The 12,379-nt window shown below is 40.1% G+C and overlaps 1 protein-coding gene across 3 annotated transcripts in view; it reads left to right on the top strand.

The window, feature by feature from the left end:
* Window positions 1-12,379, top strand: part of PTPRB (protein tyrosine phosphatase receptor type B) — a 59,171-nt gene that overhangs the window by 32,357 nt on the left and 14,435 nt on the right. For all 3 annotated transcript variants that reach the window (XM_015855961.2, XM_015855978.1, XM_015855969.1), the window contains 13 exons: window positions 397-660; window positions 1,625-1,888; window positions 2,083-2,346; window positions 3,085-3,348; window positions 4,107-4,376; window positions 4,605-4,868; window positions 5,715-5,978; window positions 6,446-6,727; window positions 7,908-8,186; window positions 9,108-9,257; window positions 10,301-10,544; window positions 11,306-11,412; window positions 11,941-12,040. In XM_015855961.2, coding sequence (XP_015711447.1) covers window positions 397-660; window positions 1,625-1,888; window positions 2,083-2,346; window positions 3,085-3,348; window positions 4,107-4,376; window positions 4,605-4,868; window positions 5,715-5,978; window positions 6,446-6,727; window positions 7,908-8,186; window positions 9,108-9,257; window positions 10,301-10,544; window positions 11,306-11,412; window positions 11,941-12,040 — 3,016 coding nt within the window. The remainder of the gene's footprint in view (window positions 1-396; window positions 661-1,624; window positions 1,889-2,082; window positions 2,347-3,084; window positions 3,349-4,106; window positions 4,377-4,604; window positions 4,869-5,714; window positions 5,979-6,445; window positions 6,728-7,907; window positions 8,187-9,107; window positions 9,258-10,300; window positions 10,545-11,305; window positions 11,413-11,940; window positions 12,041-12,379) is intronic.

The following is a 12,379-nucleotide window of genomic DNA, read 5'->3' as shown; positions in this document are numbered from 1 at the left end:
TGTAAGTTCTGGCTGCATGGAGCCTTTGATCTCACCTTGCTTGCTTGAAAAAGAAATTGATTTCATATTTTGGCCACTAGGCGTCAGAGAACTCATTGTAAATGGAACATGTTCATACTCTAAACGAGCATCAGTGGTTATTGCTGCTAGTGATGAATGGCACTTTCAGAAGTTATTTCATCTTGTGGAATTCATCTTGTTGGGATGGTGCCACCAAAGACTTCCCTCTGTTCAAAACAGCAATGACTGCTTGTGAGAGGGAATCAGTGCTGAGCTCCCTAGTCCTCAGATACCCAGGTGGCTCATTTTGCAGGGTTGTGTTCCAGGCATCCTTAACAATAAGAATTGACTAATTAAAGCCCTTCTGTTTTGTTTTCTGTTCTTTTTGTTGCACAGTTCCTTCCAGTGTGACTGGAGTAACAGTAAATAACTCAGGTCGCAGTGACTACCTCAGTGTTTCTTGGCTGCCGGCTTCTGGAGATTTAGACAGTTACTTGGTAACACTATCTCACGATGACCATATTATTCAGACTCTCACCATTTCCAAGTCTCTCAGTGAGTGCTCTTTCAGCAGCCTTACTCCTGGGACACTTTATAACGTGATGATAACCACAAAGAGTGGGAAGTATGAAAATCATTCCTTCGGCCAGGAACGAACAGGTAAATAGAGCCTTTGAGTAAATCCAGTCACCACAACAACTTTGGATAGCCGTTATTAGTAACACATGAATATCTGTCCAAACTATGATGCATGATTAGGGGCTGAAGAATCAAACCATAAAATTACAACTTTACTGACTGTCTTATTCTTATGTCCCTATTGCTGCTTTATGTCATACAGAATGACCTTAGTGTGAATAGAAGCTGAGTGTCAGCTCTTGTGAATGATCAGAAATCATGTATCTGTTATGCCTCAAATGCATTTTCTTGCTCTTAACCCCTCTACATGACTCCTGAAATATATCCTGCAGAGCATCTCCCATATAAGTTATGCAGATGCTGAAAGCAAGGAATAGGAGATAACTACTGAAATGTTAGTGAGGTGTCACATAAATGAGTAAATTCCGTGATACTTCCATGTTGTTTTTGATTATGCAATGCTTAGAATAGAGAAATTTCAGAGAAGGGTGACCATAATGATGGAAAGCTTTTCAAAACCTTCTCAAAGGTTAAGATTGAGGCTTTACACTTTGTAAGCCAGTAGAATAAAGGAAGTGTGGTAAGAAGTGTTAAAATCACAAAGACTGTTAAGTTAGTGCACTAAGTGTTATTTTAGTCTTCTCACGACACACGTGAAAATCCAAGGGGCAGCTGTATAAATGAGGAGAAGCAAACTCATTGTCAGTGCATGGAACTCATTGCTGTAAGCAAAACTGATACAGTTGTTCACAAGGACTGAAAATTGGAAAAGCAGACCATTGACATACGACAGGAACCAGACTGGAAACTGTCCAGTTACTATTTTAGAAGGTTAGAGGATTGCTTTAATCTGTGTTGTGTGCATTGTGCGACTTCTTCAGAAATGTCTGGTAATCACCACGGATATAATCCACTACAGCAGCTCCTTTGACTTAAAGAAGTGACTACTTTCGGCATCTTTAATTTTGTTTCATTTTCTTTTCAGTTCCTTCAGGTGTTCAAGGACTTACTGTCAGCAATTCAGCCAGAAGTGACTATTTGAAGGTGTCTTGGCTACATGCCTCTGGATCTTTTGATAGTTATGAAGTGATTATCAAGAACAACAATGATTTCATCCAAACAAAAAGTGTCCCAAAGGATGAAAATGAATGTGTATTCACTAACCTGGTCCCAGGGAGGCAGTACAGTGTCACAGTCAGCACAAGAAGTGGGAAGTATGAAACCAGTGAGAGGGTCTTTGGCAGAACAAGTAAGTAAATACCCCGGAAGCATCCTGAGATACTTAAGAATTTTATTTACCATATCTTGTTCTTAAAATTTGCTTTTCCTAAGGAACTGAATGAACAGTTGTAGCTCAGGAATATGGCCTTGAGCTGTTTTCTATACTTTGTTATGATCTGTTAAGAAGTACTGATAAGTTTTCCTTTCATTTCACCTCTTCAGTGCCAGAGTCAGTGAAGGAACTGACTCTTAGTAACAGAAGCACAGAAGATCTGCAGGTGACTTGGTCAAAGGCTGAGGGTGATGTTGATAAATACGAGATTCAGCTCCTCTACAATGATATGAAGATCTTCCCACCCATTTTCCTTGGGAATACTGTCGAGGAGTGTTGGTTTACAGCTCTGACTCCAGGACGTCTATACAAAATTCTTGTCTTGACAATCAGTGGAGATGCACAACGTGCTACTTTCATAGAAGGCCTGACAAGTAAGAAGTAATGCGGTGTTTAGAACTTGTGTTGGGACATTTCTAGCAGAAAAATGATGTGCAGGAAATCAAGGCTGAACCATGCTCTTATTTGAGCTCCTGTAGCACGTCATCAACATGGGAGATCTCACTGAAAGCCACACTAGTGCATCAGCTAACTCGTGCTGCCCTTAATAAACAGGTGTCACAGGCAGCAGTATTGACTATTGGCGGATAATCTGATTTACTGCATAGTAAGGGTATTGAAATGTCAGTGTTAGGGTTTCTGTTATTCTCATGCATGCCAGTTGTTTGCTTAGTATCTCTAGCTAAATCAGTTAAGCTATTTTACAACTCTGTTTACCTGCCTGCATAGGTGAGATTTTAACTGCAAAATGGCTAATTAAATGTACATAGAGGGCTGTGATTTTCCTGGATGTCTGTGAAGTATCATTGTAAAAAGAGGGAGCTTATCCATATAGAAGAATGTTAAAGCATTATATTTTTTTCTTTTTAACCCACTTACTTTTTCTTTATGATTGCTATAAACACATGGAGTTGCTTTTCTGCAACATCACAGTCCTACACAAATATTTTCATCTTTACTTGTGTTTACCCATGAGTGCAATTACTTGTATTTGCTCGTTGTACTCTGAAGCGTTTGTTTATTGTGGTTATATAAAAAGATAGGACTCAAAAACTCAAATGAACCAGGAACTTGGTGAGCAGGTGTCTGTGTTCTTTTTTATTTATTTTCAGTTCCAAGTGCAGTGAGAAACATTCACGTTTCACCTAATGGTATGACAGACAGCCTGAAAGTGAGCTGGACACCTGGAGGTGGAGATGTTGATTCCTACACAGTGACTATATTTCAGCAAAACCATCAGCTTGATTCCAGGAGTGTCTCCAAAGATGCCTCTGAGCACACATTTCGTGATTTGGAAGCTGGGGAGCAGTACCGGGTGGTGGTGCAATCAAACAGTGGTGCCTTACACAACAGCTTAGCAGCTTTTGGGAGAACAAGTAAGTTTCTTTTGAGATGAGGACCAAGTAGTGTTACATCTTCCCAGAAGCTACTTGGGTGTGACTCCATTAATGCCAGTGAGAACTGTTGCATGAGTAGCTTTACCTGGGTAAATGTGCGTAGGATTCAGATTCACAGCCCAAAGTATGTCTTTGTAGGAAGAACCAAATTTCGTCGCTACCTGGTCTTGTGCCTGTATCCATCCAGTACATGCATCTGCAAGACTCACTGCAAATACTGTGTGCCAGCATTGGTCAAGATTGCTAAAGCAATATGATGCCTGCTTGTCAGGGAACAAAAGCAGTGGAACAATTTGTTTCAAAGCCACCTTCTCTGTTATGTACCAAAATGTTTGCTGTGGCCTTAACTTTTGTGCAACAGTAGCTAGTTCACATTTCCTATTTTCTGCCACTATTTTGAGCCAATTTACCACTTCTTTGTTTTTTGATTCTTTTCCATATATCTTTCTTGTCCATTTTGGCTAGTCAGTTTTTGTTCATGTTCAATCTCCCTCTTTTCATGATAATTCAAGTGTATATTTTGCTCTTTGTGCCCACCTCAGATATGTGTGATGTTCTGTAGCTGTATCTATGTCTAGGAATTATTTACTTACACAAATATGTGTACAGACACCCATCTCTTTTCTTGTGAATGAACATATGAGTTTATAAAAATAGTCTCTATTAATTACTCAGAATTGTGTACTGTGTGGTCCATATTTCATCTGGTAATGTTCACCTTTAATTGTTGCTTCTAGTTCCCGCCTCTGTCCAGGAATTATTAGCTGACCATGCTTACAGCAGTCATTCCTTGTTAGTAACCTGGCAGAAAGCTCCTGGTGTAGCTGAAAGATACGACATTCTGCTCTTGAATGAGCAAGGAGTCCTTCTGAGCAACAAATCAGAGCCAGCTACTGCCAAACAGCACAAATTTGAAGATTTGTTACCTGGCAAGAAGTACAAGATACATATTTTGACAGTCAGTGGTGGACTCTTCAGTAAACGAGCAGAAACTGTTGGGCGAACAGGTAATAATAATATCTCAGTTTAGTTATAGTTCCCTCAGTATGATATTATTGAATATGTGAATCAGCTGTGTATCTTGATACTGAAAATCTTTTGCTAAGAGCATCTCCAGCTTCTTATGCACCATTTTTCCTATTATATGCTTCATATTTATATCTGAAAATTGTTTGCCTAATAAGGTAGTGGATAGGCATTTTGATGCTTATTCTTGCATTTATCCTTCTTTTCAGTTCCAGCAGCTGTCACAAATCTGAAGGTCACAGAGAATACCACTGACCAGCTGTCCTTCAGTTGGACCACCTCACAAGGGGAGCTTGACTCATACGACATCTTCCTGTACAACCCAGACAAGTCCCTTCATGACAGGATTTCAGGAGAGCAGCACCTTCAGCAGTGTTCATTCCAGAACTTGAGGCAAGGCAGGATGTATCGAATGGTGATTGTTACCCACAGTGGAGACCTCACTAATGAGTCGTCTGTCTTTGGGAGAACAGGTAAGGACATCTAAGAAAATCCATCTCCAGTGTGGTGCTCATGAGAGTGATGCTCATGCTAGATTAGGGCAACTTAAAAGCATCTATATTTCCTTACATATGAGTAGCATTAGACAGATAAGAGGAAAAAATCTAAGCAGTTGGTTTACAAAAGGAAAAATGTAGCAGAAAAGTGTATTATCTGCACAGTAGTCACAGAGTTCTGAGGTCAGGAGATGATTATTGCAGTGTGTGATGTGTAAGCTTTAAAGGAAAACACCTGTCTTCTACCCAAAAATCAACTCTAGTCTGTGAGAAAGGCAAAAATACAAAGCAAGTAGGATTAGTAGAGTAGACAGTCTACTAGAGAAATAAAACTTGTTTCCCATGGGAAGTAGTGGCTGCAGCTCCACATTTGCTCAGTAACACGTGGGAAGCAGTTTCCTAAGCAGCTATAGTAGACCTGACTTCTGTGAAACCTTTCTTTATCCTCTGAGCCTCTGTATAAATAATATCTGTGTACCACTGCTTCTGAACAGCAGGAGGCTTTCAACTGCCTCAGAATCTGATGTTTCCGGGTGGATACTAACTAGGAGAAAGCTGCTTAACATCTGCAAAACCATCTGTTATGAACATTTCCACCCCTTTTTGGGACAATGGAAGATCCAAATAAGAAAGCAAACTGTTGAGATATACTTCTGATGCTTCCTAGGGTTTTGGCCAACTGTGGTGTCTGTCTAGATTGCTACATGGCTGTCATTATGTGAAACCGTTGTATCTGTATATAAGGATAAGGTCTGTTTTGCCTTGTTGTTTCTCCTCTACAAGGATGTTCTCTGTGAAGTAATATCCATCCCCTTTTTTCAGCACCAGCTCCGGTTGTTGGTCTCAAGGCATCCAACAGAAACCAGACAGACAGCCTATGGTTCACCTGGGGTCCAGCAGCAGGAGATGTTGACTTTTATGAGGTCAATCTTTACAACCCAAATGGGACACAAAAAGAGTCGTTGCAAGGGAAAGACCTGAAAGAGTGGCAATTCCAGGAGCTTGTCCCTGGCAGAAAGTACACTCTGGTTGTGGTGACTCACAGTGGTGACCTGATCAATACAGCAAATGCTGAAGGAAGAACAGGTAAGACCCAAAAGCTCTGAAAATTTTCATTAGTCAAATCTGTCAGGATTCGTATCATTTCACAACTACGCAACAGCCATTTTCTGTGGAATTATTTGTTATAAGTGTTACTAAAGATCTAAAAGGTAAAGAATATCCGAGAGGGTACTAAACCTCTGATTTTGTTCAGCACTGTTTTTCACAGAATCACAAGACGGTTTATGTTGGAAGGGATTCCTGGTGCTCCAACCATCTTGCTCAGGCATTGCCACCTAGAGCAGTTATTTCTTTCAAAGTCTTAGGAAAACGTGATGGTTCTGGAAGGTCAGAACATCAGCACAGTTGCAGCAACTGGCTGTGTACACAGGATAACATCAACCATTTTGTGATGCATGAAGAAAATAAGAGGTGTTTCATCCTCTTTGTCTTGCCTAAAAGTTTGGTAAGAATCTGTCTCTTATTTTTCTTTCTCTTTTATTTTTGTGTAGCACCCAGCCCTCCTAACACTGTGTCGTTCGCTGATGTTGCAAACACTTCTCTGTCAATCACATGGCTGGGTCCTCCAGACTGGACAGACTATGATGATTTCGAGTTGCAGTGGCTCCCAAAGGATCCCCTCACAGTATTCAATCCTTACAGCAGCAGCAAATCAAAAGTACGCATCATCTATGGCCTGCGACCTGGAAGGCTCTATAAGTTCAGTGTCAGAACGGTCAGTGGTGACAGCTGGAAGACATACAGTCAGTCACAGTCTGAGAGTGTGAGAACCAGTAAGTAATTATATCCATTGCACCCTAACACTCAGCTGGAGAAGTTGCAAAGCTGTTAAGTCTTACTAGTTCCTTTCACAGTCAGTAATTTCCATTAATAAATTCATGAGTGACTGGCGATGAATTCTGCTGAACTCTAAAATAAGCCCTAGCTTTGTGCAAGGTCAAGTGTTTAAAGATTGAAAACAGGCGTGCATTTACAAACGTCACATCCAGAGCGGAGCTGTTTGGTTGCAAAGTCTGAATCAATCAGTTTCAGGGATAAAATAAGGCTGAATAACTAAACTTCTCTGAAGTAGCAGAACATTGAAATCATCAGTTTCTGAACAATCAGAGAGGGAAGATGAATGGAACCCTGCTGTACTATATTTAAAACTGGAAGCAGAGTGTTTCATTGTTCTGCATTTCTGGCAGTTGGTGCTTGTGGATCTTCATCAACTCCAGCTGTCTTTAGAAACCACCATTAGTAGTGGACTCATTTGTTGAAGTGACCTAGAATTGTAAAAATAACAGCCATGGAAACTTTTATGTCACATGGGGTCACACATCACACCAATGTGTACTAAGCTGAATAGCTCTTTAGACTTCATTCATTATAGTAATTAAAAATGACAACATAGTTTTCACCTGTATTTGACTGCTTAAGTGCGGGTAGGTGCCCACCATCTGAAGGTGAAATCCCATTTTTGATACATGTTATGTTCTATGATTCTCCAGTATTACATGGACAAAGCATACTTCTCTGGTATGTTTTAGTAATAAGGATACACTGCATCCTATCCAGCCAACCATATCAGTCATAAAATCAGTACTGACTGATCCTCTTAATCAGGTGTAACCTCCAAATGAACTGCAACATGGTACTAGAAATCCATTGCTTTGCAGTGTTTCTCTTAATAGTGAAAATAAACAGAATTGCTTGCTGAAGTTTTAATTACTGAAGCTTCATAAATCTACTGAGGCCAATGCCACTAGCTCCAATTTCAGATGGCTGAAATGGGTTAGGCTGCCTTGCCTAATAATCAGAAAGTGCATGTCTGTGGGAGAGACGAATTCTGGCTCTTGGCCTCCTGCTCTGATTATGTGGTTGATGTTGAATCTAGGGATGCTACCCAAGCCATGGGGTGAGTGTTTGATACCAGTCCCTTTTCTCACTGATATTTTCTCCACATTTCTGTAGAACCAGACAAGATTCAAAGTCTTCATTGTCGGCCCCAGACTTCTACTGCCATCGCATGTTCCTGGACTCCTCCTGATTCTGACTTTGATGGATATAGTGTGGAGTGCAAAAAACTGGACACTCGGGAAGTGGAATTTTCTAAAAGGATAGAAAAAGACAGAACTCTGCTCAATATAATGACCCTTGTTCCCCACAAGCGCTACCTAGTGTCCATCAAGGTGCACTCTGCAGACATGACAAGTGAAGTAGTTGAAGACAGCACCATCACAATGATCGACCGTAAGTGGAATGCTGAACTGCTGTGAGAGGAGGCAGTGAGCAGCAATGAGTCACTGCTTGTGTTGGTTAGAAGTTGAACTCCCTGATGGCTGGTGCATGGAACTCTTAGTTAGAACTCTTAGCTCTACCCCAAGGAAACACAGCTCTTCCTAAAAATTACAGCCTGGCTTTATAGATTTAAGAGGCTTAACTAAGCACCACAAAAACATGTGAATTTTTGATTCTTTTTCCTGTCTGAAACCTTTTGAAGTTCAGCCACCTGCTTATGTGTTTGAAGTGTTTTTTCTGCACATGCAATCCAATTGCAGTGGAACAGATTTTTAGGTGATTCTACAGTGTAGACCTTTAAAATCCCTGCTTCTTTGCTTTGCAGTTTAGTTCTGCTGTGCCACTATTTAAGGTATAGTTTTCTATCATACAAAGAACATTTCCTGAAGAAATTCTGCAATCAGTCTGCAAAATGGTATTCTGTAGTTAAATGCTGTGTCTGACAGTGCTTTTCATTTGGAAAGGGAAACAGAAATTTAGGTGCTTAAAATAGGTAACTTCCTGTAGTGAGTGGGCTAACGGGCTTCCATATACCTAGTTTAAACTTGTGTCATCTTCAGCAGCTACAGGTTCTGATTTCATAGATTTAGCAGGACTTTAATGCATTTTCAAGTGGGTTTCTGCAGGAATTCCTACTGAGGAGCTGCCACTGTGATTACAGTTGACTCACCATTGGCTTGTTTCGTCCTTTGGCAGTTTCCCTGTGGGAGGTGAAGACATTTTCTTGACTGCAAGAGAATAGAATGGAGGCTTGGGTCCAGTCATCTGAACTTTATTAAGAATTGCCTTTCCTTTGCTAGGTATAGCTCACAGCAAATACATAGATAACTCTTTTCCTTGTTTTTTCTTTACTTTTTTTGTTTCATTTCTCAGGTCCCCCTCAGCCACCTCCAGACATACGAGTAAACAAGAAAGAGGTGCTGATTACCAAATCCTCCATTAACTTTACTTTTAACTGCAGCTGGTTTAGTGATACTAATGGAGCTGTGAAGTACTTTACTGTGGTTGTCAGAGAGGCTGATGGTAAGTATCATTTAATACCGTTCTCTCTATAGCCTGTATGATTTACATGCAGATGTACACCCCTATCACTACACAGCAAAGTAACTTCTTATATAGTTGCTGACTTTCACTGAAAGTTTATGGCTCCTTAGCCTGGAATTTTAAGCATTCAGTCCTCCTCTCAGAAGGTAAGTAGCATCTGCAGATCCTAGCCAGAAGCGGTAGTTAGTTAGGTTCTGTGCTCTAGGAGATGCTCTCATGTAAGATCAGAAAGTTTCCACAGCAGAAGACTTACGTTGGTTGACAGATGCCATTGATGGAGGACATAGAATAGCCTGCCTTGCTCTGCACAGATCTCAAAAAGTAGTTCAGTTGTAAGGGGGAACACTAAGACAGCTTTTGGAAAACCCCAGTAAGCCATGCAGAGAAGGAAAAAGTAACATGATTCAGGTAGAGTTTGCTTACTGAAGAATATGACTTTACATGCAGAACAGAGCAGAAATTGTCCTTGCAGTATGTACGTAAGCCTCCTTTTCTGTAGTTGACCTATATGTGGCAATGCAGATTGATGTCTTGACAGTTAATACAGGCTTTAGAAGCAGCTTCATGTGTCAGTATGCTGGTATTTTATGATTCTTGATAAAGTTTCTTAAGATCTCTGTCTGTTCTATGATTCTGTGATCAGCCCTCAGGTTAAAAAAAAAAAAAAAGAAAAAAAGAGGAAATATTTCCACTGTCTACTTGGTTGTGCTTGAGCAGTTTATAGAGCTCTCATAGAAAGGGACTGACTACTCATTGCCAGTCTTTGGCCTACTTAAGTTTTATGCATGCTATTGCTAGTTCTCTTTCAGCAGACTTCTGTCATTTCCTATGTATTTTTTCTCTGCATACAGTAGACCACTCTTGTCAATTTGTGGGATATTTTTTAACTTGCCTTCCCTCCAGGAAAGCCTCAGAAGTTGGATAATAAGGATTTGGTCCATCAACACCCTGAATTTCTAATACTGCATTGTGTTAATGGCTGTGATATGTAAACCTTCTGTCTTTCTCTGCACATGATGTAGGCAGTGAAGGACCAAAACCCGACGAGCAACACCCATTACCTTCTTACCTGGAGTACAAACACAATGACTCCATACGCATCTACCAGACCAATTATTTTGCTAGTAGATGTGCTGAAAACCCTGACAGCGACTATAAAAGCTTTGACATTAAGCTTGGAGGAGAAATGGAAAATCTGGGAGGAAAGTGTGATCCAGATCAGCAAAAATTCTGCGATGGACCCTTGAAGCCTCGGACTGCTTATAGGTGAGATTAATGTTGGTAATTGTGCTCTGTCACATTATTAGGCACAGTGCTGAGTGTCTGACACACTTGAGCTTCTGAAGATAAATAACTGGGCCGTATAATGTTCCTTGTGTTTCATGGCATAATTTATAAAAGCTTTATCCATGCTCCATTCCATGGATAGAAACGATATTTTCATTAGCATGGGAATGATACCAATAGTTACATATAGTGTGTTTGTTTATCTCCTTTTGGTCAAGACCTTTCCTATAGTTAGTAAATCCCTCTTTAGAAACACTAAGTCATCTAAGTCAGAAGATTACATAACAAGAGAAGGCAAGAACGCTGCATAGAATTTATTTGTCACTATGTACTCACACAAGTCCTTTGGGACAAAGTAGAAAATTGCGCAGGTTGTTGTAATCCATGGCACAGTCCAGAGGCTCCAGAGCTAAGACTGGGTGAGCTGTAGGATATAGAAGAGCACTACTGCCAAGACCAAGCAGTTGGACAGGCTATGAAAACAAATGTGAACTCCAGTGCATCTCAGTCTCACCCTTCTTTCAGGCAAACACTCTGCCAAAAGATCTGCATGATGCTTACCAGACAGTGACATGTACAGAAGGCACATGCCAGGCAGTCTGTTGTCAATGGAAAGTCTTTAATCATCTCTAAGAGACGGGTCATTTCTTATCTGAATCTCTTATTTTTCCACAGTTGACTCTGAACATCTGATAAACTTAACTAGTAACTGTAAACTGAACTGGGTATTTTTTTTTTAGGATCAGTATACGGGCTTTTACCCAGCTCTTCAGTGAAGACCCAAAGGAACTTCCTCAACCACTCTTTGCAGACACCTTCTTCTCTTTACCAATCACTACGGAGGCAGGTTAGTTTCAAGCTTGCTTTTCAGTCATTGTAGCAAGTGATTATACATTGCAACTCAAAACGCTCTGGTATCCAGAACTGCTTGCAAGGATTTGTCATGCAGTGTCCTGAAGTCTGCTTTGAAATAATGCGGAAGCCATGGCTTATCCATGGCCCTTATTTGCCATGGATAGGCCATGAAATTGAAAATTAAAAGGTCTGCTTGGTAGAGCTGCTGACAGCAGAGAAAAAGGTGAATGCTCAGTGATGCTGTTGTCAAGAAAGCTTTGACATACCAGAAAGCTGAATTCCTACATGATGGAGCTGTGCTTTCTTTTGCTGTGGTTGGGAATGAAAAGTTTTGCATAACATTTAGAAAAAATTAGGACAGAAAACCAAGGCCTAGTTTAGTTGTTCAGACACTTTGAATTTCCTTTAATTTAACCATTTCCTCTAGCTAATAGTAGTAACATATTCTCTGGGCACTGGTGATTTTTTGATTCTTCATGTCTTTTCTTCAAAATGTGTAAAAACACTGTTTTGTTTCTAGAGCCTCTCTTTGGAGTTATTGAAGGTGTGAGTGCTGGTTTGTTTCTCATTGTGATGGTAGTGGCTGTTACTGCTTTGTTTGTCTGCAGACAGAAAGTTAGGTAAGTAGAGTCCTTTTATCAGCCTCTGTTATGAGATCAGGTTAAACTATTTTGATATAAGAAATGCAGTGAAAGAATATCTGTACACACTAACTATAAAATGAATGACTTAATAAATATTGAGAGCTGAATATATTCTTTATAGGAGATTGAAATATCCACTGATGTTAGCAAGAATCATCTCATAAAGGATCCCTGCAACTTCTTGTTTTCAGTAGGAGTCTGAATGTTTCTGAAAAAAATGGCTTAATATGCAAACTCAGTATCTTGTGTAAAAAAAATGAAATATTTCTAACCATTTTATATGGGAAGTTCTTGGAACTGTTCGTTTAGACTTTG

Source organism: Coturnix japonica, chromosome 1 (assembly GCF_001577835.2).
Source record: "Coturnix japonica isolate 7356 chromosome 1, Coturnix japonica 2.1, whole genome shotgun sequence".
Lineage (NCBI taxonomy): Eukaryota > Metazoa > Chordata > Aves > Galliformes > Phasianidae > Coturnix > Coturnix japonica.
This window is presented reverse-complemented; position numbering and strand designations above follow the sequence as displayed.